Source organism: Rhynchophorus ferrugineus, unplaced genomic scaffold, assembly GCF_030347505.1.
Source record: "Rhynchophorus ferrugineus isolate W39M unplaced genomic scaffold, kcgeb_rfMv2 rfM2, whole genome shotgun sequence".
Classification (NCBI taxonomy): Eukaryota; Metazoa; Arthropoda; class Insecta; order Coleoptera; family Curculionidae; genus Rhynchophorus; species Rhynchophorus ferrugineus.
The window spans coordinates 14795912-14820497 of record NW_027472581.1 but is presented as its reverse complement, the minus strand read 5'-3'; the positions used below and the strand labels follow the sequence as shown (position 1 = coordinate 14820497).

At 30.7% G+C, this 24586-nt stretch overlaps 4 protein-coding genes across 5 annotated transcripts; 2 read left to right on the top strand and 2 right to left on the bottom strand.

Annotated features, from left to right (window-relative positions):
- Positions 1 to 1194: 1194 nt before the first annotated feature.
- On the top strand, positions 1195 to 6635 carry LOC143190999 (transient receptor potential cation channel protein painless-like). Its single transcript, XM_076395631.1, has one exon. It carries the CDS (start codon positions 3876 to 3878, stop codon positions 6534 to 6536), a length of 2661 nt encoding a protein of 886 aa, XP_076251746.1. The 5' UTR covers positions 1195 to 3875; the 3' UTR covers positions 6537 to 6635.
- A 6366-nt stretch (positions 6636 to 13001) lies between these two features.
- LOC143191011 (uncharacterized) lies at positions 13002 to 16280 on the top strand. Its single transcript, XM_076395640.1, has 6 exons — positions 13002 to 13225; positions 13287 to 13403; positions 13869 to 14065; positions 14120 to 14156; positions 14275 to 14330; positions 14550 to 16280. The coding sequence occupies exons 1-6, from the start codon at positions 13207 to 13209 to the stop codon at positions 16155 to 16157; spliced, it is 2034 nt and encodes a 677-aa protein (XP_076251755.1). The 5' UTR covers positions 13002 to 13206; the 3' UTR covers positions 16158 to 16280.
- Positions 16270 to 18492, bottom strand: Alg10 (alpha-1,2-glucosyltransferase Alg10). 2 transcript variants are annotated; one of them, XM_076395641.1, is made up of 5 exons: positions 18274 to 18492; positions 18060 to 18221; positions 17850 to 18009; positions 17639 to 17778; positions 16270 to 17583 (listed from the first exon to the last, which is right to left on the bottom strand). In XM_076395641.1, the coding sequence occupies exons 1-5, from the start codon at positions 18430 to 18432 to the stop codon at positions 16840 to 16842; spliced, it is 1365 nt and encodes a 454-aa protein (XP_076251756.1). In that variant the 5' UTR covers positions 18433 to 18492; the 3' UTR covers positions 16270 to 16839. The 2 variants fall into 2 exon arrangements, with proteins under 2 accessions (XP_076251756.1, XP_076251757.1); XM_076395642.1 differs by having other exon boundaries at positions 17456 to 17778.
- Positions 18493 to 18678: 186 nt separating this feature from the next.
- Positions 18679 to 20309, bottom strand: LOC143191009 (uncharacterized). Its single transcript, XM_076395639.1, has 3 exons — positions 19800 to 20309; positions 19452 to 19714; positions 18679 to 19235 (listed from the first exon to the last, which is right to left on the bottom strand). Exons 1-3 carry the CDS (start codon positions 20275 to 20277, stop codon positions 18807 to 18809), a joined length of 1170 nt encoding a protein of 389 aa, XP_076251754.1. The 5' UTR covers positions 20278 to 20309; the 3' UTR covers positions 18679 to 18806.
- Positions 20310 to 24586: the final 4277 nt, after the last annotated feature.

Below are 24586 nucleotides of genomic sequence, written 5' to 3'. Positions count from 1 at the left end.
TGATGGAGATGGTTTCCTTATTTTCGTATGAATGATTAAAGAGTATGTATTTAAGTACAGTATTGGAGTACTATATTTTAAATACACAATCTTTAATCAGATTAAGTACATTTAAAATATAATAATAAGTAGATTAAGTATACTTTTATATTAAACTATAATTACATGAGGATAATTTTTTAAATTCTATACATCGATTTTTTTAGGAATATTTAAGAAGATATCAAGGACGATATTTCTTTCATAAATGGATATTTTTTAAAATACCGAAAAGGAAACAATAATCGATATTATTTTTCACCTTGCTCTAAACATATATTAGACAGATTTTAACGCAGAGATCTTTTTTTTTAATATATATTTTGAAGTCTCCTTTTACCAACTATGGGTTTATATGGACTGGGCCTAAAGTTTAACACGTGGGCTCTACCAAGCCTACCGACTGGCGAGTGACCTACCTTAGAAATCATCCCAGAAGACATCCGAACTTACCCAGCCTGGTTACTGGCGTGACTGTGATCATATTCCTTGTCTGATTTTACACTCTTGCCTAGAACATTGTCAAATTTTAAACAATCAAAAACATAAATTTACGACCATGCCCCAGCAGGATACGAACCCGCGGCTATCGCAACAGTAGGAGGAACGCCACCAAGCCGGCGCCAAAATTTTTATATCGGTATTATTATCACTTGTCACATCTCTAATACTCTACCACGTAAAATGCCAATTTCCAAAAATGTCGATAAGCGAATTGCCTAACCAATTGAATGAATAGATTATTTAAAACGAATTTTTTATGATTATGTAAAATATTTGAATGTTATAAAAACATTCGATTATGCCCAACATTATTTTCAAGTTCGATGAAAGCCGAACATAAACTTCTAACTAGTGTTGGGAACAGTCGACTGAAATCGACTATCAACTGTTTAGTAATTGACTGCTTTTTACTATCGACCGTTTCAGTCGCTATTTTCGGTCCCACTGATTTTATTACTATTTACTATCGACTGTTTCAGTCGTTTACTTTTAGTTACTATTTTTGGTTCTACTAGTTCATTCGAATGATTTTTAAGGTCATGACTTGCCGTCCTAGCCGCGACCTTGAAAGTAATGCGCCGAATTTATGCTTATATAGATTTATATGTATAATATGGGGTTTTATGTTTTTTTGTAGTTTACTTGTGAATAACTATATATTGTAAATTAATATAGTAGCATTTTGGAACGCTATTTTTCGAGGGCATAAAAATAAAATTTTAAATGATAAATAGTAAGATACTTTTGACTGGCATAATAGGTAATACTTTGGGCAGGTATAATAAGCAATACTTTTTTGATAAACTTTCACGATTTTTGTCCAAGCCTTTTGTTTGTCAAAACTTTTTTCCTAAAATCTTGAAAACTAAAATTAGGTTCCAAAGCTTTCAGAAATTGCATCGATTCCAAAAGATTTGAATAATTTTTTGCAGTAGCAGTTGTTAAATTTCTTCTAACGTCTTTTCTTTTAAAATATTAACGGTAAAGAGGTTGAATAAAGTATATTAAATATTTGTAATAAATACATTTTCTGATAGGAAAACCCTACTTTACTATTCAACTATTTATTTTGATGGCTATTAAGAAGAGCACTACAGTTTTTATTTGTTCACGAATGGACTATATTAACAGAATGTGTTCAACTTTTAATGTCCATTGAAATAATGACCACCGAGTTTTCTGGTGAAAGATATCCCAATGATGTCTTTAATTATATGGTTAATAAGAGGACTGCAACATTCCATCAAATCCAGGAAAAATTACAAAATTGTCATTAGATGTCATCAATAAAAGACTGGCAATTTTAGAAATAAACACGATATGCGGGAAATCCACATTTTTAGATCCTAGATTTAGAAAAGCAGGATTTGATATTGCAAATAATGCTGAGGCGATAGAAAAAGTTATCACAAAAGAGGTATATTCCATTCTAACTTCAAAAAAAACTACTGACCAAGAATGTATTGACATCTGGAGATATTTTGATAAAAACATGGCTAGAATGAAAGAAGTAATTACTCCAAGTAAAGCAGCAACTTTACAGATTAAGCAGTATTTGGAAATGCCATTTATTGAGCGTTTAGAAAACCCATTGGATTTTTGGCAAGCCCATAAATTGACACTACCTGAATTATATCAGTTACACGTAAAATATTCCTCTATACCCGCAACATCTGTCCCCTCGGAATCAGTTTTTACAAAATCTGAACAAATAATTAACGATCGAAGAAATCGCCTCACGGGAGAAAAGTTGATGATGATAATATTCCTGAACAGAAATTTAAAAATATATCCGTTCAAAAATAAATAAAACTTTTATTTAAAAATGGTCTGGTAGTTATTGTACCATCATTTTTAGGTTAGTCATGCATTAGATTTTTCAATGATTAGGTATACGTTTACATTTTATTTAGTAGTTATGGTTATTGAACATCTTTAGTTTTTAGGTGTTGTTTAAGTTGTATTGTACTGTTTATACTTATTATACTATGTTATTTAAAAATAGCAATTAATATATTAAAACACGATAAAAAATTTGTGGTGTTATTATTCCATTCCTTTTTACAAATTCACAGAACATTCAGTATAAAAGTAATCCTACTTCATTTAAAATTATATTATTTATTACATGTTAATAGAAATTAGTAATATTTTTTTCTTTTTCTTTTTTAAAGTTATCACGTGAATACATCTCTATCTTGCTTATACTACCATTGGAGAATATAAACACATTTAAAATTAACTGTTCCATACAGACATCATTCATACAGACAAGAATTTCTACATCTTCGTCTGACATCATGAAAAAAAGAACAGTTGAACCGTGCATTTGACTGAAAATAGTAATTACTATTTTCCGTCGCTATTTTTTTGACTATCGACTGTTTTCAGTCGTTAGTTCCCAACGATACTTTTAACCAATAATGGTTGAAGTTGTTATAAAACATTTTATTTCTGGTGCACAAAGTAAAGATATAGACAGGCTGGGGTATCGGGGAGAAAATATCTATATTTTTAAAAAATAATTGATATTCCTTAAAAGAAATATTTTTAACAAATCCTTAAAATTAAGTGGTAAACATTTATATGCTTTAACAAAAATTATCCTAAATATAATCTCTACCACCTGTGCTTTTATTAGATAATATTTATGTGAGATATATTTGCCTTAACATAATCTTTAATATAACAATGTAAATATAAACAATATATATTGAATTACGGGTTGCATACGACTAATAATAATGGAATTATAATTTATATGTATTATACCCGATACCATTTTTTCATAAATTATTCTTTTTGGCATTTTGTAATTTAAAATTATTGTTTCGATTATATTAGTGTTGATACCCAACTCATATTTAAGATTATAGTTATAACATAACCACTAACCCAAAATATCAAATAAAGATCTGTATATAGGGTTGTATAATAATAAAAATTAAAATAGAATTATTTAGATTTTATATAATATAATAAATATTTGAAGATAATTATCTTCATATAGTTGATATTATAATAGATAATTTTTGTTAAATAGATACCAGTCTATATATATTATAGTTATTTCATATAATTGTTAAAACGTGTTAATTTGTCGATAATTTGCGGTTAAATATTTAATATATAACAAACAAATTCAGTCTGTTGAACCATTGCCGTGAAGTGTAACCTAAATTATTAAATCTTATCCAATATTATCTAAAACAAGCAAAAAATGATAAAGTACAACTAATATATATTCTATATTCCTAATCACTGGGATGTCAATAAAAGTTCCCAACGCTATGTGATAAAACAGTGCACATGTGTTACGAGAGCAATAAGTAATGGAGGAGTTTAACCTTCTATTAATAGATACTGATCGTGTTAGTGACAATGGTGAACATTTGTTAAAAAGTGTTTTGACCAACAGTGTGGATTATTTTTTACCAAACTGTACTGAAGAGGATTTTAAAAGGAAGTATGAAGAATTTAACAGATTAAATATAGTAGCGATAGCATGCACAAGAAAAGAAGTGGAAGAAAATACTCTCGAGGCAATTTTGGAGTATATTATGGAAAAGTATCCATCAATAGACATAACGAATGAAGAATGGTATTATTGGGAACCGATTCACTATGTTGCTTATAACATGGACCACGAAAAATTAAGTGTGATTTTAAAAACGAAATTTAAAGAGAAACTGAACGTTTTAACGATGTTCTCGGAGAACGCATTACATGTCTTGTTGGAGTATGGCAAGAGGACTGAATCGTTGAAGGTCGATTTTACGAATGGATGGGAAAAGAAGACCTGTCACATTATACCGGAGGAGAACGATAATTTAGTTAAATGCGCCGAGTTATTAATCAACACAGGAATAGATATAAATCATAAAAATATTTGGAACGAATCGCCGGTCATAATAGCGTTGCGTAACAGATTCCTTAAAGTGTTAAAGAGACTGCGATGTAAAACTGATATCGATATAGATACTTGTCAGGATCGCGTTTTGAAAAGGTCAGCGAGGGATATGTTCAAAAATATGGGCATCGACGTGAACAAAATACCGAAAAGCAGCCAAATCTTCGACCACCCGAAACAATTCCTGTTTGCAGTGTTGAAGAACAACATGGAAGAGCCGTTCCTGAGATACAACAACGAGGACATTCAAAAATACAGTAACATTATCGATGGGAGCGGCGAAAACACTACCAGCGGCAATCTTCTTCAGATGTGCTTGATTAAAGGTTACATAGCGTACCAGAAGGAAGCCACCAACCCGTCCCCTTTGAACAAGGACATAATGAACACCCGCATGTTAAAAGTATTCACTCAACATGGAATGGCAAAGTGCGTGGAACACCTGTTGGACAATGGCGCCAACATAAAGGCAAGGAACCGAATGTTCCATAGGATGAACGTTTTCCAGCTAGCAGTGAAATGGAGATTTTATCCGTTTTTAGTGATGTTAATGGAGCATAAATCAAATCAGATCACGGAGAGTGATATTTTAGATGTGCTGCAGGACAAAAGAACTCGCCCCTTTGATTCAGATGATTATTATTCCAAACACGTCTTGTTTTTGTTGTTGGCTAAACTGGAGTCTATTAAAGAATTGTCGTGTAGTCGAAATATTAACTACAATATTGTGAACATTATGAACACTGTATTGGAATTTTGTGTGAGTAGTACTGTTAATAACAAAACTGGGATGTACGAGGATGTTATCCAGCAAACTTTGAGGTTAGGCGCGCAACTTTGTAACGTAAATAACTCCCGTACCTACCTGGAAGATCTTTCGTACGACATACTGAATACGCACTTGGATCAGTGTATTGATGATGATCAAATCATCTGTTATAACAGTATAATATTGGATAACGAATATGATTATTCAGAAATTAGTCCATTACGTATATTGTATCACCACGAAAAGAATTGTGAACTATTAAACCATCCAGCTCTTATAAACTTGATTCACTCCAAATGGTCTAAAAGTAAAATATTTTTTTACTCCAACATAGTGCTCCACTGTAGTTTCCTGTTGATTCTATATTTATATATGATCATTTTGCAAATAAACAATATGTATGGGCCACTGTTTTATCTGTTTTGTACATTCATATGTTGCTTGATTTTTAAGGAACTGAGTGAAATATATATTTACGGATTGAGGTACTTCTGTGATTTGATGAATTATATAGATTTGATTGTTTTGAGCTGTTGTGGCTTTAATATATTTTTCAAGGACGAGAGAGCCATGGTATCGGCAATACTGTTGTTTACACTCAAAGTACTATTAATGCTTGGTCAAATACCTCGTTTCACTAAATATATGATAATATTTAGCTCGACAAAGTACTTTTTCGAGTACATCCTCTTTTATTTTATTCAGTTCTTCTCATTCGCTCTTTGTTTCTTTATTTTGTTCACCACCGAAAACAATCCTGCATTCGGACCGATTGGTCAGATTCTGGTGAAACTATTCGACAGTATGTTTTATTTTATTGGACAGTACGATGGAGAAATAGCCAATCCGACTCAGTTTCCTGCTTTTGCTAGGATCATCGTTACCTTGTTTCTGTTCTGCATGACGATTATTCTTAACAATTTGTTGGTGGGTCTGATAGTTACCGATATGGACATAATTCAGAAAAAAGGAAAGTTACTGCGACAAGTTAAAATGGCGAAATATGTGGTGCGGGTCGAGAGGTTTACAAGCTCCTTGAGCAAGTGCCGTTCCCTGCGATGGCTCTGTTCAAGGACTCACCTTTTCTACCAGGCCGAATCGAAGCATCTTCCCCTATTCTTTGACATTTTAGATGGGGAAGATAAGGATTATCTGGAGGAGATGCAGGAAAAAAGAACACCGTATACTAGGACACTGCCTGTTTTATGTGAACATATCATGAATAAAGTTTACACGTTACCAAAACATAAGGATGACGCGAGAGAAATACTTGAAAAATTAGTTAAATTGGAAGAGTACTTGAGAAAACGATGACGTATTTCTATGTAAAAATATTTTCAACTTGTATGTACCATGATATTATATTTCTAATGCAATATTTAAATTTATAAATAAAATATTTATGTAGCCTTATGTATGTTTTATTAATTTACGTCACTTTCATAATTCGAATATTACTAATTCTGAACAAATCAATTATTACAAATATAAATTACCAATTTATTAAAAAAAAAAACAGTAGCATCCTGAAGATAATTTAAATCTACTTAGGTGATATTTGATTTCATAATATTAAACTTCTTATATTTACCTGAATAATGTCATGGAATCATCAATATATACAATAATAATAAGAATATTCAGATTAGATAGATAAGAAAGCGTCATTTGCATCAAAATTTGAGGTAAAAATAAAACATTAAAAATTACAATTTTTTAGAAACGTTTACAATATAACTTCTACAGTTGTGCTTGAGTAACGTTTACATAACCTACAGGAAGAAAGCCACCAATCCGCCTCCTTTGGACAAAGACATAATAAACACCCGCATGTTAAAAATATTCAGTCAGCATGGAATGGCAAAATGCGTGGAACACCTGGACAATGGAGCCAACATAAAGGCAAAGAAGCGAATGTTCCATAGGATGAACGTTTTTCAGCTAGCAGTCAAGTGGAGATTTTATCCGTTTTTAGTGATGTTGCTGGAGCATAAATCAAATGGACGACGACAAAGGAAGTCGTCCCTTTGATTGAGATGATTATTATTCCAAACACGTTCTGTCGAAATATTAACTACAATATTGTGAACATTATGAACACTGTATTGGAATTTTGTGAGAGTAGTACTGTTAATAACAAAACCAGGATGTACAAGGATGTCATCCATCAAACTTTGAGGTTAGGCGCGCAACTTTGTGACATAAATAACTCCCGTACCTACCTGGAAAATCTATTGTACAACACACTGAATACACACTCGGATCAGTGTATTGATGATGATCAAATCGTCTGTTATAACAGTATAATATTGGATAACGAATATGATTATTCAGAAATTAATCCATTACGTATATTGTATCACCACGAAAAGTATTGTTAATTATTAACCAGCCCTTATAAACTTGATTCACTGTAAATGGTCTAAAAGTAAAACATTTTTTTACTCCAACATAGTGCTCCACTGTATGATTATATACTGTTGATTCTATATATATATATATTATCTCTTTACAAATAAACAATATGTGGGAGCCACTGTTTTATCTGTTTTGTACATTCATATGTTGCTTGATTCTTAAGGAACTGAGTGAAATATACACTTACGGATTGAGGTATTTCTGTGATATGATGAATTATATATATTTGATTGTATTAAGCAGTTGTGGCTTTAATATATATTTTCAAGGACGAGATGGTCATGGTACTGTTAATACCTTGTCTCGCTAAATATGTTGGAGGAGAAAAATAAAAGTTGGAGCGAAGAGTTTGGAGTTCAAAAAATTATTCGTTCGAACATTAGAGAAGGAATATCGATATTATTAAAAATATCGATATATTTTTCCGCACCCGACATTCCTATATCATCAACCATTAGAAATTTAATTGTAGGAAATCATCGAATAGCTCTTGGAATAAAAGAAAGGGAATATTCCAAATATATGTTATAGATAAGGAAACGCCAATTACTAAGAAAAGAAGAGTAAGGAAGTCTGTTGTATGGTAGTGTCTGCCTTCACTTTGGCCACGTGATTCATAAAACTTCTTTAACTTAGAATGAAAAGTAGAAGGACCTAATCTAAATGTGAAATTTGATAGTTACGACATTTATTTACATAAAAAAAACCTTCTTCCATTTATTATTATTATTGAGTTATTATTGAGTGTAAGGACGCTAGTCACACAACGCCCAAAATTACATTTTTCACAACTGTCTTTTTTTAGTTCATGCTTCACCATTCACGGAGAGAAAAAACCTAATAAAAACACACCAGCTTGGGTTTATTAGAAAGCATTCAACAATTGATCAGGTCTACAGAATAACAGAGGTTATTGAAAAAGCCTACGAAAGTAAAAAAGAATGGTCAGATATATTTTTAGATGTAGCACAAGTTTTCGATAAGGTTTGGCATGAAGGCCTTTTTCATAAACTACAGAAAATGCTACCAAAACAACACACCGAAATATTAAAATCATACATTACAACCAGAATGTTTAGAGTCAAACAAGGAGAAACTTACTCTAGAATAAAATAATCTAAAGCAGGGGTACCACAAGGAAGTGTACTAGGACCAATGCTTTATCTACTCTACACTTGTGATATACAACAAACAGAAAATATTACGATGGCTACAATTGCTGATGATACTGAGATTATAGCTGTCGGAGGCAATAATGAAGCAGCCTCACGAAAAAATTACAACAGGCAAGTGACAATATAAATAATTGGACGCAAGCTTGGAAAATAAGAATTAATGAAAGTAAATATGTACATGTGCAGTTCACCTATAAACAGACCGTACATGCACCCATAACATTAAATAATACTATATTCCATATAGCAACAACTCTAAATATCTCGGAATGAATCTCGATGCAAAATTTCGTTCGATGGAACTTATAAAGAAAAAAGAAAAGAACTGGAATTGAAATATAGGAAAATGTACTGACTAATTGGAAGAAAATCACAATTATCAGTACATAATAAATTGCTATTATATAAGCAAATATTGAAACCTATATGGACATACGGAGTTCAATTATGGGAATGTTCTGCAAAGAGTAACATAAATAAAATAAAAAAATTTCAGAACAAAGTCCCGAGAAGTGCAACAACAGCACCCAAATACTATAGGACTGATTATCTACATCTAGACCTTCAGATACTCACAGTCAGTCAAGAAATCAAGAGAATACAAGGGGGCATGAGGAAATACTCCATTCTCATACGAATATTGAAATATTACAACTATTGGATACCACCAGAACAGGATACCGACTCAAAAGAATCAAACCATCTGATCTTGTGTAGTGTTGTGTAGTGAGGTGAATATATTAAAAAATGCAGCAGTGACATGTATAAACATTATTTCACCAGAAACTGAGATAATGCCGATGGGTCCTCCTAGTTTTATACCTAGATTTAATTTATCATAGAGACAAATTGTAGGTTAAACGGAAACGACTAGTAACCATATATTTATTAAATAATAAAAAAAATGCTCCACCATATCCCAATTATTGGTTTTGGTTTCAACTATATAAAAGTAGTGATTTTGATATCAATGGCAAATAACGTCTTATTGGACGAAATCCTTGTTCATATTCTTAAAGAACTATGATGAATCAGTTATTTTTAGACTTTTATTCCATTGAAGAGATCCAAAACGAGGCAAAAATGCTTGACAGGCACTTTTCAAAAAAGCTGTAGAAATGGTGGGATATATATATTGAATAAATATTAAATATTACACCAATTTTTCTCAATATAATACCTTATTTAAAATAAAAAAAATGATCAGAATACGGCAACCATTTAATTAAGTTCAATATTAAACTTACTTATATTTCAAGAATATAATAGTTTGGTCAACATAAAATGTAATGTTAATCTTATCAATGCATATAAAGTATTTTAAGTGCACATATTAATATAAATCATCGGATATCTCCAAATAAATCCTATTAAACGTTTAGCTTATTAGTTTATTTTTTAGATTAACACAAAAATCTATTTAACTTATATTAAATGTATTACTAAGAATATCTGATAATGTTTCAAATACATCCCTTTTAAAGTTCATTGAATTTTATTGATAAGGCCAAGTTGTTTTATTGACTATTTATGTTAAGTCTATATTGGTTATATTGATTTATTTCTATATATTAGTCGTTATGTTTACAGTTTAACAAAGCAATAAAATTACTAAATAAATATGAAATATTTAGACTATTGATTTTAATAAAAGATACAGTCATAACATCTCAATTGAAAAGTTCCCGGCCTACCATAGATAAACTATATACTAAAAAATTTTTTTAGCAAAATTAGTTTTTTTTATTCAACATAATTCCCTTCAAGGGTGATACACTGATTATAGCGTCCCTCCAACTTTTCGATACCATTTAAAATTTAGATACCATAATAAAAATGTTTCATATGCAATATTTTATTAAACTTTGTATATTTAAAAGTATAAATTGTTTTTTGTCACATATTTTATATATTGTTTGTATAATATATTGTCATTAAACATCGAAAATTCTATGAATTATCCTTCGGAATAATATTACTAATGTAAATTTTACATATACTTAAATAAAATGTATTTTAAAATTTTTATTTATACTATTATTATTAATGATATTCTTATTATTTTTACTGCTATTATCATTAAAATATTTTAAATTTCCCGCTACTCATATTGTCAGTCGTAAATGAAGGTTAAACTTGTTCACAGGTAATGCATGCCCTTCTAGTATTTCCATATTTTGTTTTCTGTAAATTTTTTATTTTCTATAATATAAATAATGTAATATGAAGAACCTTTTATCAACGTATTTAATTTTACAGTAATTTTGAAAGGAGAAAAATACAACATGTAATAGGTATATAATTTATTTATCGATATATAAACATTACTATAACAAATAGTTATAGAAGTTATAATTCCATAAAAAATTATGCGATAAACTCTTTTCCACACCATCCATAGGGACGTTGTGTCCACCTCAGGTTCACAAACATCCATTTATCGATAATCATACAATAATATATCTATACAATTATACACACCTCAAACTTGCATTGTACAACACATAAAATGCAATGGTATCCCTGTTAAAATTCTCATTTCTATTTTATTTTTAATCTCATGCGTTTCCTTTATATATGGAATTCAATCGATTTCCTAGCTGAACATCTTTACAAGTCAATAAGTTTAATCTTTCGAAATTGCCACTACCTAAATTATTTCATTTCATCTAATACAGCAACCTCTGATTTTAATACAATTAACTGATCTAAATCATATTCATGTCCTACATGTGTTTTAATGTATTGTACTTCACATTCTCTCCCCTTTTGTGTCCGTTTTATTACAACTAAATAATGAGAATGTATTCTAATTTCAAATCAGTTAGTCATACAGCGCTGTCAAAACAAGATTCTTCGATTGATTACCAATGCCTATCACTATGTAACCAATGAAGAACTGCACGATGACCTGGAAATCAAATGGATTTGCGAAGTTGTGCAGGATTTCGCCTTGAAACACGAAAGAAGATTACTAAATCAATCTAACGTGGAAGCAATACAACTGCTGGACAGCACACAGGATGTCAGGAGATTAAAACGAACAAAACCATACGAACTTGTGTGAACATTTAGTGTGTATTATTAGAGTAAACTATAGCTATAAGTTAATAATTAATAAATAATTGTAATTTTATAATTGAGGAATACATACTGATGTATTTTCTCGCACTCGTCTTGCTTGCTAATTAATCCAAGCACATAGGAAAAGTAGTAATAAATTAATTGTAATAATAATAATAATTAAGATTGTACTAAGCGTATCTAATAAAGATGTTATAAAAAAATGTATTCTAATACTTCCCTGGAGAGTTGAATGCCTCTCGCCCTTTGATATTCTTATAAATTCGTTAATCTAAGAAATCTTAATAAAAGAAGATTTAATTGTTCTTAGTGATTAGTAGTGTAAAAATTACTGCCTACTATTTATAATCAAAATATGATCAGTACAAGAACAAATAAACTATAAATAACAAAGTTGTTATATTCGCTTACAAAACAAAATAATACTTAAGCTAACTTATTGTTAAATTATTTAATATATAAATATAATACACGATATAATATGATACCTCTTGATGAACTCTTACAAATATCAAAAATAACTGCCGTCAAAGGATTTACAACAGATGATGTGACTGTGTATTAAATACGGATCGGATACACTTGTTAACAAACTTTATGCTGAAGCCTCACTGACAGGCTTCACTAATCAATGTGTGTCATTTCGTCAATGAACAATACTTTGAATAAAATACATTGAGTAATATTTCATAATAATGCTTCAACTAAAAAAACTTTAGCACTAATTTATAGGCCTAATTTATATAATATTTTGGGCGTTTTAGAAGTGATCATTTTGATACGTAAAAATATCAAGTACTATTTGTCAAAAAATATTGTAAAAGATCCAAATAGGAAGTCGTACTCTGATGATACTGATGTTGCCTTGTCTCAATACCACTAGGATAGTAAAAAGCATTACCTCCCTTAGATGGATAATATTTTTCATAATACATTTTTTCAGTTAAAGAAAATATTCTTATAAAAAACATTACCAATTAATTCCAACATCGAAAGAATATTCAACTCATCCTGCAAAGTACTAAGAAATAAAAATAAAGTAAAACTAGAAATACCACAACACAACGGGAATCTATTTTTAAAATAAGAAGTACGCTAAACCATTCAAGGTTGCAATTTTATGAGAGTAATCTTTATTAAACGTAATATATGCTTCTTATTACCCAGGATTTGATTTTTTCATTTATTATTTGGCGAAAATTTATAGAGTACCTATTAGATTAGTATTTTTAAACGTGTGTCGGGTACGATAACGAATTGATAAGGATATATTTCCCTATAATATCAAAATAGTCGTTAGAAGCAAAATGTTACCAGCACCGGCAGGTTGGTACCTACTCTCGCACACGATACCGCATAACAGAATCATCTTTAGTGTATCTCACAGTTTCAGGTGCTAATCAATTTTACTGTAACCTGTGTAACATACTTATAAATATTAACGACAAAAACAACCATATAGATGGAAATAAACATAAATATAAATTGCGACAAAACGAAACCAGTAAGTATTCTATATAAATTTAATTTAAAATAATATAACATATAATTTAAAATATATTTTGTTTATAAAAATTACAACTTGTATAACTTGATTATAATCATCGGAATTTCATAAATTTATTTTTACTCCTACGCATTACATGCCAACTTCCTTTTATTTTAAAAGAGATATTCATTTTCTTTCTTTCTCTCTTATTATATTGAATAACAGTCAGAAAGTAACAAAAAAATTATACTGACTGGGTATTTTTAACGTTTGTCTGTTATCTATGCCGACACAATGTTTTTTTTTGTTCTTAATATTTAAACACACAAATATTAAAAGTTATGTTTAACGTTGTATTGATTTTGTATGTGTGGGGTCTCTGAAGCCAAATTGTGTCTGAGGCAACAGTAATAAAAATTTTATAAAAATATTTTCAATTAATCAAAATCCTAAGGTATTATACATTTCTTTTTTTTTCAGAGAACAAAAATGAAGGAAATATTGAATGCAAGATATGTAAAGTCGAGTTAACAAGTGATGACTTCTATAAAATTCACATCGGAAGTAAAAAACATAAAAGAAATTGTAGGAATCACCGCCTAAAGAAACTCATAAAAGAACACAAAAATAACAAGTCGATAGACCAAGAAAATTCGTCAATTGAACCAGACACAAGCGTAAGCCACACACACAATATATTTTAGCGATTAAATTTGACAATTCCATTTTAGGTTCGACCGTTTCTTAAACAAATAGGTCGTCGAGCAGGTAAGTAATTTTCATAAGTTGAAAGATATTTAAATTAAAATAATTAACAATATATAGTGCATTGAATTAAAAATTGATATTAACGGCTATTTCGTGTTTATCATGACTATTGTTTCAGTATCTGTTCCTACAGACGAATATGTTCAGCCAAACTATTATAGCAGCTCAAAGGAGGTAAGTTTTCAAAAAATAGTGAGCAGAGTAGGCTTTAATGTTATCAACATGTGCTAAGTGCGTGAAAAACTAATCCAAATTATATCCGATAGAAATATAATTAATAGTTACAATCGTAGATTACTTTTTCACACCCCTATATTAACTGGTTATCCGATAACAGTATTGCTCTTTATTGCTTTTATTTACTGTCTATAACTACAGTATATTTATTTTCAGAAATATAGATCAAATGGTGCTAAAAACACTGAAGAAATATATCAGAATTACCTAAATTCCCTGTTGGCTTACTGGGGGGTGATTCTAGCTATGCATCCGATGGTCAAAGATTTCAAAATCAGTGTAAACAATAAAGAATGGGGTACATTTGGCAACGTAGTTTTGGAAATCGATTATTGCCCGAATACGGATAGCGAAAATAGTGTTAGAAACATTTACGCCATCAATTTGAAGTATATTTCGAATAATACTAAACAACTCGATGATATCAACAAGGGCAAATTTAACTTGTCCAAATTAATAGCCAATGCCATCTGCGCGCCTCTACCCAAAAATGATGAAATAATTAAATACATCATATTCACTACCGCCGATCCGTCCTCACAGTTTCGGCCAAAGCTTCGGATAAAAGGCGAGTTGTTTCATACAAAACATCATTGTGATAACAAGATCGACTACATAGATATAGGCGGTAAGACTTTAAACAAGAACAATATGGTCAACACTGTCGATGATAAAGACAACGTATTTCGTTTATTTTCAACTGATATAAGTCATCCATTACCTAAAGTATATTTATACGCTGGACAAAAGAAATTGAAACGTTTTGGACCCGGCATCGATGCAGCATTATCGAAACGATTTGGTTTAGATCAGCTTGAAGTTTCCGCAAAAATTATTAACTTTATTCAATATTGGAACGAGGATCTTTTGGGAGGTACTTACAAATTAAATAAAGAGGATATTCTAGTGAAAATAGGTGATATTTTACTAAGTCCTTATAAGGCAGAACTGCAAATTGGAAGCGCTGAGGCTAACCAAGATTTTAAGGCATGGAATCAGGCTATGAACGCTGTTGATATTACCATTTTACACAAGCATCCCTTTATTATTAACAGTATCTGTAAACCAATCAATGCTTACATTGAGCAGAATCATAAATTCATCATAAATCCTAATAATAAACAGGTCACTATACCGCAAGAGCAACTAAAAAGTTTAAATAAGGCTTTGGCAATGTATGTGTTCGAGGAGACAATTGATTATACTGATTATTCACATGTGCCTTTATTTTCGATTTATAGAGCTTTTTGGAAAGCGGGTTTAGCACCATTAATTTTAGAAAGTGAAGAGGATAGTGAACGTGAATATATACTACAAATAATAACAGTTTTAAAAGAGTTAGGTCTACTAAGGAAATATATTATCAAATTACCAAATCCCAAATACGAGCATATAGTTAAAATATTAAAGTACCTGACATATTTCCTAAGTTTAGATGACATTATAAATAAACTTCCTCCAGCAACACTTAACACACTTAAGATAGGAGTATCAGAAAAATTTCATCTGAATTTAAAAACAATTCAGACCAACGATAAATATTTTTTCAGAAATATTACTGCCAACGATTTTTTTGATATAGCTCTTGGGAAATATAACTTGAAACAATGTCATGATATAATGGACAAGGACTCTGAATGGAAGCTAGTTTTAAATGATAAACTAATTAAACAAATAAAGACGGAGTTAGAGCCGGAGGAACAAACTGATCAAAATTCTCAAAAAAAAAATTATTTATGCGGGCTTGATCCTGCAATATTTTAACATATAAAAGTAATTATTAAATTTGTATTTGCATGTGTGTGTATATATTAGATATTCCTTAAGAAATAACGTAGAAGGAACAAATTAATAATAGAAATAAAAAACTACAATATAACCATGAAATATATTATTTATTTTATATATTATACATTTTTTCAGTCTTTGTTTTAAGTACATTTTACTAAGTATATAAATATTCAAATTAAAACCAATATCAATAATAGATAAAAATGCACTTTAGAAGAGGTGAGCTTAATAGCGACGCGACTTTAGGTCACTTGTATACCAGTGCCGTCAGATGAAATCTTCATGTCTCTTCTACAACTTTACTCGATGCATCAGTTGTGATACTGAACATTTCCAGTGATATGTAAATAGATGTTAATTAAGTCATTTGAACAATGAACAGAAACACATTCTGCTTTGATAACAAGTAACTAAAAATAATTAACATTTTTGGTCTGTCACATTCCCATATATTTTACGGCGAAAAAACTGATACAACACCAATATTTAAATTGTGACCTAAGTCGCTATTTTGTGTACAAAGTGTCGCTTTTAGTATCGCTGATCTATGACAAACAAAGATCTGCTTAATGAAAAACTATAACAAAAATGCAGACTATATTCCCATTTATTTAATAACTATTTATTCTGTCAATATTTAAAATATTCCCCGTTATTACCAAATTATTCTTTGGGGGTAAAGCATATCTGGCCAGTATAATGTTTTTGAAAAGAATATATTAAACTGGACAGCATTCACTAACAAATAAGTAAGCAGTTCAAGAATTATACATAATACGGAATGCTTACTTGAAAATCTCAGTCTTAATATGATATATGGCACGAAAAAATACCTTAACTCCAACAATGACTGACTGATTAGTAAAAATGTAATTGCAGGTACATACATGATAAAAAAACTGATATTGCTTTTGTCCCAAGCAGTTTTAGTGATTACATACAGAGAAAATATGTAAATTGGTACCATACTATATCTAAACCACCAATATCTTCCATAAAATCTGTTCCAGATATAAAAAAGTAAATGTCTATTATCAGCAAGCAGATATGGATGAACAACTGTATTGAAGTGAATAATCAATAGTGCAACCAAACTTACAGAAATTATAAACAGTTTGTGTCGTCTAGCAAACTGTAAGAAATTTAAACATTCTATAATGAAATAGGGCCAACCAAATATTAAACTGAATAAACCAAAATAAAATATTTGTGGAATATTAACTGATACTTGATGTGCACTTTTATCCCCAACAACTATGCTTCCATTTAACAAAACAAAAATTAAGAAAGCAAGTAATACTGAAATATAAGAAAGCGTATTAAGCCAAAATTGTAATGGCATATGTTTTAACAGTTTAATTGGGTTTTTTATGATACCAACAAAAAATGTTTGGAAATGCTAAAAATATGTTAAATTAATAAGTAATTGTACAACATATATAAAAGTAAGTTACTTTAGCTGGCAATTCTCCAAATTTTTTATATTTGAAGTTCTTGTTAACCCATATAGCATATAGTTCATTTAAAATATATTTTCCAGCATATACAGCTAAGAAAATTACATTTGTTTGTCGGCAAAGAATTGAAAAAAATCCTATAAAAAAACATGAAATGATGTAATAACAAATATACTATAACAAATTATAACAACAAATAAAAACTCACCTGCTATTGCTGCAAAATAATGAAATCCAAGTTCATTTAAGAATATAAGTAAGAGGATTGATGTCAGGGATACAATATCTGTATAATATATATGTGAAAAAAAATATAAAGGTGGTAACAATACTACTGTAATGGCAGATAAAATATTTTGCCATTCTTTCTGAAATTAATTTATATTAATAACAATTTAAAACATATATGTACACATACCTTTAAATGTAGAGAAAATATGGCATAAAGTAGAATTATATTTAAACAAGAAAATAACAAGGATATAAATCTTAGCCAATAAATACTACACAAATTTAAAGGTCCTAGGAGTAGTGAGGTTATTAAATACAATCCTGGTAATGTAGTAACTTTGGGATCCCACTAAAATTCATAAACATACTTACCATTAGAACTATTATAGGAATTAACTTACCTCATCAAATTTAAATCGGCAATACTGCTGTCCTAAAGGTATATGAAACTCTTCATCTACAATTAAATGAGAAGTGTGAAATACTTTATCAAATACAGATTTTGATAGTATGCTATAAACTCCTACACTGGCTATCACAAGTAAATGGGTAATATTCATAATTTTAATTTAAAATAGAAAAATAAACATTACACCCCAACAGTCAAATTCAAAATGACACAATTTGGTTAGAAAATCACAATTATAGTATCTCTTCTTTTTTAATTTTAGGCGTGCTGGAAAATATGTTAACTTTAATTTAACACAATTATTTATAATATTCATATTAATGATACAATAAGTTGAATGTATTGAGGGTTATCTAAATCTGTTATTAAATTTTAAATTAAAATAAAAAATTATAGAAAATATTCAGTTAAATTTATTTAATTAAATCGTAATGCTAACATAATATAGTATATTTATTTAGAGCTTATACAATGATGAAAAATTTTCTAAATAATATAATTACATTTTTATTAAAACAATCTCAATTAATAATATTTATACCCGGCAATCATTGATAGAATACCAGATATTCTCTCATAATATGTTTCACAATGCTGAATATCATTTGACATTGTATCATTTTTGTCTTCTAGAATTTCCAATAATGTTTTTTCGTCGTTCAGGACCATATCCAAATTAGTTACAGTATTTAAGAACATAAATCTACAAAATGTGCGCCAATGTTTTTCTAATAATTCGAAGGGAAATATATCGTTAAGATCACGTCCAATATATTTTAGATTTTCTCTCATAATCTCGTAGTATAATGCAAGGTATTCTTTATGATTATTTAAAATTTCTTTGGACGTAGCATAAAAAAAGAAATAACATAGGTCGTAAGCTGGAGACCCTATTTTGGTTAATTGCCAATCTAAAAAACAGCAGCTGGTCGGTTTCTGTGGATTTTCTGCGTCCTAAAAATGTCAAAAATGTAATACAAGGTTCAATACTAAAATATAATAACACAAAATTTATTGTTTTGACACTAGGAAACAAAATCAAACCTCACCGTTGTCAAAATTAAAATGATTGTTAGGGATAATGGTGCATTGAAGTATTTTTATTGTTCTGTATCTGTTTTATGATCTTTTTAGTTATATGTTAGTAAAGTTTGTGCTATATATACTCACATCGTATTTAAACATCAAGTTATTACACCAGACATCGCCGTGAATAATAACCAGGTCCCAATTTTCTCCATCATTATCGAAAATCTGACTGCTTGAATTTTGGTAAGTTTCCATTATTTTAACAAATTCACTATTTTTGGCATATCGTTTCATTAAGTGCTTGATGCGGTTGTCCGTTTTACTTGTTCGCAATAAAACTTTTAAGTAGTCGTTAAGTTTTGTAGAAAATTCTTTGTACATCTCAGGTTTTAGGTGTTTTAAAACTAAAAAAATATCCTTTCATACAAGATGTTGTACGTCTATAAGGAACTTTTATTATTTAACGTAATTATATGTTGATACACTTACCAAAAGAAAATGAATGTAATTTTGCTAACTCTTTAATTACCATTCTAACATGAGCCTCGTCCATAGTCTTCTTTCTGTCTTGCATGCGATATCCCAATGATTTCATGTCATCAAATATTAGGTATTCCTCTAAATTATCTAAGCTATAATCGTGTATAGTAGTGAACACTCTGCTAGGATGAGGTAGAGAAATATCTTTCTGTAAATTTAAGATACAAGGAATGATGGTATTATAAACAAAAATCTCTCGTTCATAACATAGTTGCAGTGGAATGTATTTCCTTAAAAGTAAATTCGAATCTGCACACTTTAAAATAAATTTTTTTGACCCGCTCGCGCTGCTTATGGTTACCAGGAAAATGTTTCCCATATAGTTATCGCCCTTATTCGTGGCAGGGTTGACACTGTACGTGTAGTCGCGAAAGCCGTTTTCACTGGCCATTCTCTTAATCGAGTTAGTTTGTTTTACGTTCAACATTTTTGGATACTATGCAATCTCATTCAATAGATTAATTACGGATATTAGTGCGTAATAAACTACTTAAAAGTTAGTACAGGATTAGAAGGTAGCCAAAGTTTATCATTTAGATGCAGTTTTCAGATTAAATGAAATTAATACAGATATTGCCATAATTTTAAGTTTAAGTGTTAGTTTCATAGACATATGTCTTTAAATTTTATTTTACGCGCTTACATTTACTGTGACCATTTTTTCACTTTTACAAAAGGCATTTACTGAAAATTCACTTCTGAAATGTTGGTTCACACTTCTTCAGCAATTCGAAACCGTGTGCGAGCTATGTCATGCTGTATCGCTCTGAATAAATGGTAATCAAGAAGTGCTATGTCTTGTATGTTGGGTGGGGAAAAATTTTCCGGTTATTTTCAACTGATAAAACTCATTCATTAGCTAAAGTGTATTTATACAAATGTCGGTTCACACTTCTTCAGCAATTCGAAACCGTGTACGAGCTATGTCATGCTGTATCGCTCTGAATAAATGGTAATCAAGAAGTGCTATGTCTTGTATGTTGGGTGGGGAAAAATTTTCCGGTTATTTTCAACTGATAAAACTCATTCATTAGCTAAAGTGTATTTATACAAATGTCGGTTCACACTTCTTCAGCAATTCGAAACCGTGTACGAGCTATGTCATGCTGTATCGCTCTGAATAAATGGTAATCAAGAAGTGCTATGTCTTGTATGTTGGGTGGGGAAAAATTTTCCGGTTATTTTCAACTGATAAAACTCATTCATTAGCTAAAGTGTATTTATACAAATGTCGGTTCACACTTCTTCAGCAATTCGAAACCGTGTACGAGCTATGTCATGCTGTATCGCTCTGAATAAATGGTAATCAAGAAGTGCTATGTCTTGTATGTTGGGTGGGGAAAAATTTTCCGGTTATTTTCAACTGATAAAACTCATTCATTAGCTAAAGTGTATTTATACAAATGTCGGTTCACACTTCTTCAGCAATTCGAAACCGTGTACGAGCTATGTCATGCTGTATCGCTCTGAATAAATGGTAATCAAGAAGTGCTATGTCTTGTATGTTGGGTGGGGAAAAATTTTCCGGTTATTTTCAACTGATAAAACTCATTCATTAGCTAAAATGTATTTATACAAATGTCGGTTCACACTTCTTCAGCAATTCGAAACCGTGTACGAGCTATGTCATGCTGTATCGCTCTGAATAAATGGTAATCAAGAAGTGCTATGTCTTGTATGTTGGGTGGGGAAAAATTTTCCGGTTATTTTCAACTGATAAAACTCATTCATTAGCTAAAGTGTATTTATACAAATGTCGGTTCACACTTCTTCAGCAATTCGAAACCGTGTACGAGCTATGTCATGCTGTATCGCTCTGAATAAATGGTAATCAAGAAGTGCTATGTCTTGTATGTTGGGTGGGGAAAAATTTTCCGGTTATTTTCAACTGATAAAACTCATTCATTAGCTAAAGTGTATTTATACAAATGTCGGTTCACACTTCTTCAGCAATTCGAAACCGTGTACGAGCTATGTCATGCTGTATCGCTCTGAATAAATGGTAATCAAGAAGTGCTATGTCTTGTATGTTGGGTGGGGAAAAATTTTCCGGTTATTTTCAACTGATAAAACTCATTCATTAGCTAAAGTGTATTTATACAAATGTCGGTTCACACTTCTTCAGCAATTCGAAACCGTGTACGAGCTATGTCATGCTGTATCGCTCTGAATAAATGGTAATCAAGAAGTGCTATGTCTTGTATGTTGGGTGGGGAAAAATTTTCCGGTTATTTTCAACTGATAAAACTCATTCATTAGCTAAAGTGTATTTATACAAATGTCGGTTCACACTTCTTCAGCAATTCGAAACCGTGTACGAGCTATGTCATGCTGTATCGCTCTGAATAAATGGTAATCAAGAAGTGCTATGTCTTGTATGTTGGGTGGGGAAAAATTTTCCGGTTATTTTCAACTGATAAAACTCATTCATTAGCTAAAATGTATTTATACAAATGTCGGTTCACACTTCTTCAGCAATTCGAAACCGTGTACGAGCTATGTCATGCTGTATCGCTCTGAATAAATGGTAATCAAGAAGTGCTATGTCTTGTATGTTGGGTGGGGAAAAATTTTCCGGTTATTTTCAACTGATAAAACTCATTCATTAGCTAAAGTGTATTTATACAAATGTCGGTTCACACTTCTTCAGCAATTCGAAACCGTGTACGAGCTATGTCATGCTGTATCGCTCTGAATAAATGGTAATCAAGAAGTGCTATGTCTTGTATGTTGGGTGGGGAAAAATTTTCCGGTTATTTTCAACTGATAAAACTCATTCATTAGCTAAAGTGTATTTATACAAATGTCGGTTCACACTTCTTCAGCAATTCGAAACCGTGTACGAGCTATGTCATGCTGTATCGCTCTGAATAAATGGTAATCAAGAAGTGCTATGTCTTGTATGTTGGGTGGGGAAAAATTTTCCGGTTATTTTCAACTGATAAAACTCATTCATTAGCTAAAGTGTATTTATACAAATGTTGGTTCACACTTCTTCAGCAATTCGAAACCGTGTACGAGCTATGTCATGCTGTATCGCTCTGAATAAATGGTAATCAAGAAGTGCTATGTCTTGTATGTTGGGTGGGGAAAAATTTTCCGGTTATTTTCAACTGATAAAACTCATTCATTAGCTAAAGTGTATTTATACAAATGTCGGTTCACACTTCTTCAGCAATTCGAAACCGTGTACGAGCTATGTCATGCTGTATCGCTCTGAATAAATGGTAATCAAGAAGTGCTATGTCTTGTATGTTGGGTGGGGAAAAATTTCCCGGTTATTTTCAACTGATAAAACTCATTCACTAGCTAAAGTGTATTTATACAAATGTCGGTTCACACTTCTTCAGCAATTCGAAACCGTGTACGAGCTATGTCATGCTGTATCGCTCTGAATAAATGGTAATCAAGAAGTGCTATGACGTGTATGTTGGGTGGTAAACGATTTGGTTTAGTTCAGGCCGAAGTTTCCACAAAAATCATTAAGTTTATTCAATTGGAATGAGGATCTTTTGGGAGGTACTTACAAATTAAATAAAGGAGATATTCTAGTGAAAATAAGTGACATTTTACTGAGCCCACGCAATACAGAACCGCAAATTGGAAGCGCTGAAGCCAATCAAGATTTTAAGTAGCGTTGGGAACTATCGACTGAAAATAGTGGAAACAGTCGATAGTCAAAAATATTATATACTGAATATTAATATATAGTAATTACTATTTTCAGTCAAATTCACAGTTCGACTGTTTTTTTTTTCAATTCGTGATGTCAGACGAAGATGTACGAATCCTTTCCTGTATAAATTGTGAGAGTGAAAAGGCCGGAGATAATTGCTTGGAGCAGTTAATTTTATGTTCTTATATTTTCCAACGGTAGTATAAACGAGACGGAAATGTACATATTCTTTAATAATTCTCGTCATATTTTTGTCAAGGTCGCGGCTAGGACGACAGAGCCAGAACGTAAAAAATCAGACGAATGAAACTAATAGAACCAAAAATAGTAACTAAAAGTACACGACTGAAATAGTCGATAGTAAATAGTAACAAAATCAGTCGGATCGAAAATAGCGACTGAAAACAGTCGACTGAAACAGTTACTGGTAAAAAGTAGTAAAATCAGTCGAACCAAAAATAGCGACTGAAACAGTCGATAGTAAAAAGTAGTCAATTACAAATAGTCGATAGTCGATTTCAGTCGATAATCGATTTCAGTCGATAGTTCCCAGCACTAATTTTTAAGGCATGTATCAGGCTATTTATGCTGTTGATATCACTATTTTACACGCGCATCCCTTCATTATTCACAGTATCTGTAAACCAATCAATGCTTACATTGAACAGAATTATAAATTCATCATAAATCCTAATAATATCACTGGTCACTAACCGCAAGAGCAACTACAAATTTTAAATAAAGACTTTGGCAATGTATGTGTTCGAGGAGAGAAGTGAGTGCCTTTATTTTCAAATTATAAAGCTTTTTGAAAAGCGGGTTTAGTACCATTAATTTTATAAAGTGAAGAGGATGGTGAACGTGAATATATACTGCAAATAATAACAGTTTTAAAAGGGTTAACTGACATATTTCTTAAGTTTAGATGACATTATAAATAAACTTCCTCCAGTAACACTTAACACACTAACATTAGAATATTACAGAACTTTCCACTGAATTTAAAAATTAATTCAGACTAACAGAAACTTATTCAGTCAACTAGTGTGGTAGCCTTTTC